This window comes from Hippocampus zosterae, unplaced genomic scaffold (assembly GCF_025434085.1).
Source record: "Hippocampus zosterae strain Florida unplaced genomic scaffold, ASM2543408v3 HiC_scaffold_23, whole genome shotgun sequence".
NCBI lineage: Eukaryota > Metazoa > Chordata > Actinopteri > Syngnathiformes > Syngnathidae > Hippocampus > Hippocampus zosterae.
Genome location: NW_026262823.1, coordinates 2,075,001 through 2,080,396, shown reverse-complemented (window position 1 = coordinate 2,080,396; position 5,396 = coordinate 2,075,001). Strand labels below are relative to the sequence as shown.

Below are 5,396 nucleotides of genomic sequence, written 5' to 3'. Positions count from 1 at the left end.
GTAAGCCACACATCGCCTACTAGTTCACTAGTAAGATCATTTTGAGGCTTACTAGTGAACATGTAAGCCACAAAACGCCCAATAGTTCACTAGTAAGATCATTTTGACGCTTACTAGTGAACATGTAAGCCACAAAACGCTCACTAGTTTACTAGTAAGGTCATTTTGACGCTTACTAGTTGACATGTAAGCCGATAAACGCCCACTAGTTCACTCGTAAGATCATTTTGAGGCTTACTCATTGACATGTAAGCCGCAAAACGCCCACTAGTTCACTAGTAAGGTCATTTTGAGGCACATGTTAGTAATTCAACTTTGTTGTTTGATTTGCACCGAGTTAAGAAAATGTGGTATTCCTCTCCATGATATCATCGTTTAGATCCTGATCGTAACTCTTCGAGCAGCCTTCCCCAACGTGATCCGCTTCTGCTGCTGTGTGGCCGTCATATATTTGGGCTACTGCTTCTGCGGCTGGATTGTGCTGGGACCGTACCATGTGAAGGTACCGCATCGATAAGTCAACCTTACTTTTAAGTACTGTCGAGCCTCAATTTAATGGACTACATCGAAGTGCTTTTTTTGTAGCTTTGAAACACCCAGTAGAGAACAAGCATTGTTTTGGACTTCTTTTGGAGCCTAAAAATCCCCAGTACACGACAACTTTACTTATGTAAAGTTTTTTTTTTTTTTTTTTTTAAAGAAGAAAAAAAAAAGTTTGAAACTGATTTTTTAAAGTTCATTCAAACTTGCTGAGGGGGCGGATAATGCTTCCTGCGCCTTGATACGGGCAATTCCACAGCAAAAATACGTGCAATTCCACTCTTTTATGAATGCACTTCTTTTATGAATCGATGACATTGATAAGGGTTGTGAAAAAAAAAACTGAGCTGCAACAAAAATATTTTCAAAAGGACTACTAGTGCCTGATTTAAAAAGAAAAAAGCTATTAGTAGAGAGAACATGCGCCTGTTGAGCTGCATGCTTACAGCACTGCTAAGCTATTGTTTCTGCTTTGATGAGACAGTCGGCCCAGCCAACATGGCCGCCACATTGACTCGCATTTTAGCCTGCTCTAGTCTACTGTAACCCAACAACAAAATGAAGCTACGCTCTGAGTCGCCGAACGGTCTGAGTGCACCAGCGCCCGCTCGGAGTACTTGGGCCTACTACGCAACTATTTTTAATGTTGGTCATTTTGGTGCCACTTGGAGAGCTAAGTATTTTTCTTAAGTGTGGCACTTGGTGTAAAATGTTTGCCAACCTCAGGTGTGAAGAGATTTACTGTTTTCAGATCATGTTAAGAAGTGTTTTATTAGACTGTATCCTTGTGCTACAGTTCCGCTCCCTATCCATGGTGTCGGAATGCCTCTTCTCCCTCATCAATGGCGACGACATGTTCGTGACCTTCTCAGGAATGCAGGAGAGCAGCACTCTGGTGTGGCTCTTCAGCCAAGTGTACCTGTACACCTTCATCTCGCTCTTCATCTACATGGTGCTGTCGCTCTTCATCGCGCTCATCACCGGAGCCTACGAGGCCATCAAGGTAGGCCAGCAAACCCGACCTTTTTTTGTCTTAAAGCAGGTGTGCCCATTAGGTAGATCCTTATCTACCGGTAGATCTAAGACGGGTCCCAAGTAGATCCGAGGAGTGTCGAGAAGAAAAAAAACAAACAACCATTTGTTTGTCTTTGTACATGTTAGTAATATATTTTTGTGTTAATATACACTGCACACTAATCATCTTATCAGTCTCATTTTCACAAAAAAAATATATTTAAAAAATAAAATAAAGCAGGTAAATCTTAAATTCGCGCGTGTGTGTGTGCGCGCGTGCGCACGCCGGTAAGGGTAGATCCCGTGAGGTTAGTTGATCGAAAAGTAGATCTTCGATCCAAAATGTAGGTTTTCTAGCCTCTATTACAGGGTTGTCAAACATACGGTACACGGGCCGGAACCGGCCCCCAAGGCAGTTCGATCAGGCCCGCAGGATAATTTAAAAGTGGAAAAATCCATAAAATGAATGAATATTTTTTTACAAGGTGCAATTCGTGGAGTATCCGCTGGCGGATACACTGTTTGATCAGAGTACAAGTCAACATTGTTTTGATCAGAGAAGAAGACAATAGCAGTCTCAGTCTGTCACTGAGACAGACCCAACACAGCAGACGCTATCAAGGACGTGTGAATACTTTATTCTTTACACATTTAATAGCACTCTCCTCAGTTTGTAAGGTGTAGGCAGGGATTCTATTTAGATTTTATATGCGCATGTGTAAATTGTTTAAAAACAAAAATTCTTTATGAACCCAGTTTAATCTGAAAATGCATTATGATATTTTTCAATACCAATTACGTTTTGTGCCTTTGTACAATCAGTTGGATCATATATGTGAATGATAAAAGTAAATTGCACATTTGTTTAAGGAAATCTAAGGTGCTTCATGAAATGTTTTGTAAAAGATACGTTTATTACATTTCCCTAATGTTCTTGTGCTTCTTTGACCAAAACAAAGAAAAGACATTATTTTGGTTATTTATCGCGGAGTATGGTACAATTTTATTGGTCCGGCCCAGTTGACATCTACAGAGACCGTATGTGGCCCACAATGTGAAATGAGTTTGAAACCCCTGCTCTATTCTGTTTTAACTACTTTCAGATGATTTAGGTTTGGGCATCGATCACGGAGAATTGAGTGGCATCCGGCTCTGGAAACCGAATGTAAATGTCAAACTTTTATATGTTGTCGTACAGCATCAGACCCAGGAGCCCATTCACATCACAGACCTGCATGCTTTCATAGCTGAGTGCACCGATGCGCCAAACTCCGGCAAGTTCAGGGGCCTGGAGACATCGCCGTGCTCCTTTTTCTGCTGCTGTGACAGGTAATGCAATACTTTTTCTGTTTGTTTGGGGGGGGGGGGTTGTAGTGAGTCCTATAAAATCAGAAATGCAACTGTGATATAAATAAGTAGTAGTGGCTTCGCTGTTGTGGTTGCTCAGTACACAATGGCTAAAGTGACAATTGAAATGAATAACAAAATAGAACATGAAGTAACTTCCTGCATGAGGTTGCGGGCAAGCCCTGCCGCAAATTGCGAATATTTGCAAATTACTGTCACACTCTCCTTACAAAAGGGTGTGTAACCGTTTATATTGTAAATGCCACAAAATGGCGGCATCTTAAGTACTCTGAATGTGAATCTCAAAATAGACACACTGATTACATAAAGCAGGGGTCCCCAAACTTTTTCCTGTGAGGGCCACATAACTTTTCCCTTCTCTGATGGGGGGCCGGTGCCAGTTTATAAAAAAGTGTGACGATCGTAGGGGAGCTAAAAATTTTTTATTGTTTTCCAGAAAAGCCACACATAACCAAATAACCCTTTCCAGGTTCTTTACAGAAAAAAGTCAGGAAACAAATAATAACACTAACACAAAAACAGGAAATAAATAATAACTAAATAACTCTCTCTGGGTTCTTCATAGAAAAAAAGCCATGGAACATTGTCACGTTGTACCTGAAGAGACAGAGTAATCGCTTCGTGTATAACCAAATAACTGAAAGTCGATCCCCGAAATAGCAGACACAGAAAGAGGTTTGTCAGAGAACAAAAGGAGTCTTTAATACAAACACAAAATTACCCGACCGGGAGAATAACAAAAAGTGCTGGTCAAAATAAGGACCAGGGATAAAATAAAGAGAACAACCGAAAACGCTTGCGGAAAAAATAGCAAGGAGGATCTGATTAGACAATACTATAAATTTCACTCGAAAGAGGAATAACGACGCGCAATAATAGCCACAAGGCTAAGAGGCAATGAATAATACGAATAGGAATTGGGCGAGAGAATTTTGGCACGGCGTGGAATACTCCGGCAGTGAGTCAACTGCCAGAGTGCCCAAATAAAGCCCGTGTAATCAATCACAAATCGGTGGCAGGTGTGCAGAAAGCAAGCAAGAAGCCTGCCCCCTGCTGGCAAACACCGGACTTGACAAACATTAACTTTCTTAACCGATAAAAGTTCAGCTCAGTTGTCAGAGCAGAATCTCTCTGACACATGAGCAGTCTCTTAAAGTTCTTGTGTTCCTTCCTTATAATCCTTTTGTAGGTTCCAGTAGGCTTGTAGACACCGCTGTTTGCAGTTTTTTGGGGGCGTTTTTAACAGAGTGACGGGTCATTTTGACCCGAGGACAACAGGAGGGTTAGAGGGCCGGGCCAAATGTACGGGGCCGTAGTTTGGGGACCCCTGACATAAAGCATCAAGCCCACGCATCTAGCATGTAAACAATCGTGAAACCCATGTTCCATAAACAACTGAACTCAGTGGGTGAGTGTAATCAACACAGCCAAAATGCCTTCACATGAGGCTCATCGATACTATTAGCTAGCCTAATGGCCTATTTAACATTTTAACCACAAAGTGATGTGACATCACACACGAACAAACAGAATGATAACATTTTAGGTCATTCAGGAAAATTCTAACTGGCAAATAGAGCGCAAGAGCTGTGAGCAGTTGCATCAGTGAAGAAGCAAAACACTGATCTGCTGTGTTTCCCGTTGACCAGTCCTCAGGGTGCATTCAAATTCCACCAACAAAACAAGATATCTCAAACATCGATGTAAAAACACCACGAATGAACTAAATCAAACAACTACAGTAAGATTCCACCAGGTGGTACCAAAGTATGACTGGTGATACAAAAAGGGGACTTTGGGCTTTCCCCCCTGTCAGAGTCACATCAAACAGCTCTGGATACAATCTGAATACAAACCACCGTCTTGTATTTCCGTCAGGATGACAACATATGAGGACGTCCTGCTGGTGAACTGAGGAAGAATTCGGTTCAACTTACAAGAAGTCCCCTCTGGAACAAGCCTTTTTTTTCCTGGCACTTGACTGAAGGAGGAGGCGTCAATCAGTTGGACCAGGATTTTCCAATGAGGAATGCACGTCATGGATTCATCAGGAACAAGGTGCCTTGTGGGAAGGTGAAAGCACACATATTTATTTAATGGGCCTTGTGTCAGGCCAGCTCAGTGTTTTTTAGATTTTTCATCTTTTTAAAATTTACATTCACAAGAAAATATGTTTCAACCTGCTAGTTTATTAGCAGATTTCAAGCCGATCACTACGCACGAAACTTTGAGGCTGATCCAGTTTGACTGCGGCCTCGGAGGAAATGGCCTCTACACGGTATGCCTGTTAAGTGTTCTCACGTTTGAACCAGAACCATCACTTGAGACTTTTTTTTCCCTACTTTTTGGATTTCAAATTTATACTAAGGAAGAAGGATTACCTCGCTGGACCATAACTCGCTATTTGAAACATTTAATCATCGAAATACTTAAGATAGAGGCATAAACAAGAGAGCAATGGAGAGTATAGCTTA

At 41.5% G+C, this 5,396-nt stretch overlaps 1 protein-coding gene across 1 annotated transcript in view; it reads left to right on the top strand.

The window, feature by feature from the left end:
• Positions 1-356: 356 nt before the first annotated feature.
• LOC127594727 (mucolipin-3-like) overlaps positions 357-5,396 on the top strand; it is a 5,044-nt gene continuing 4 nt past the window's right edge. The window contains exons 1-4 of the mRNA XM_052056506.1: positions 357-502; positions 1,337-1,543; positions 2,753-2,883; positions 4,801-5,396. The exon at positions 4,801-5,396 is cut by the window's right edge and continues 4 nt beyond it. Of these exons, the coding sequence (XP_051912466.1) occupies positions 1,352-1,543; positions 2,753-2,883; positions 4,801-4,837 (360 nt within the window). The 5' untranslated portion in view covers positions 357-502; positions 1,337-1,351 and the 3' untranslated portion in view covers positions 4,838-5,396. The remainder of the gene's footprint in view (positions 503-1,336; positions 1,544-2,752; positions 2,884-4,800) is intronic.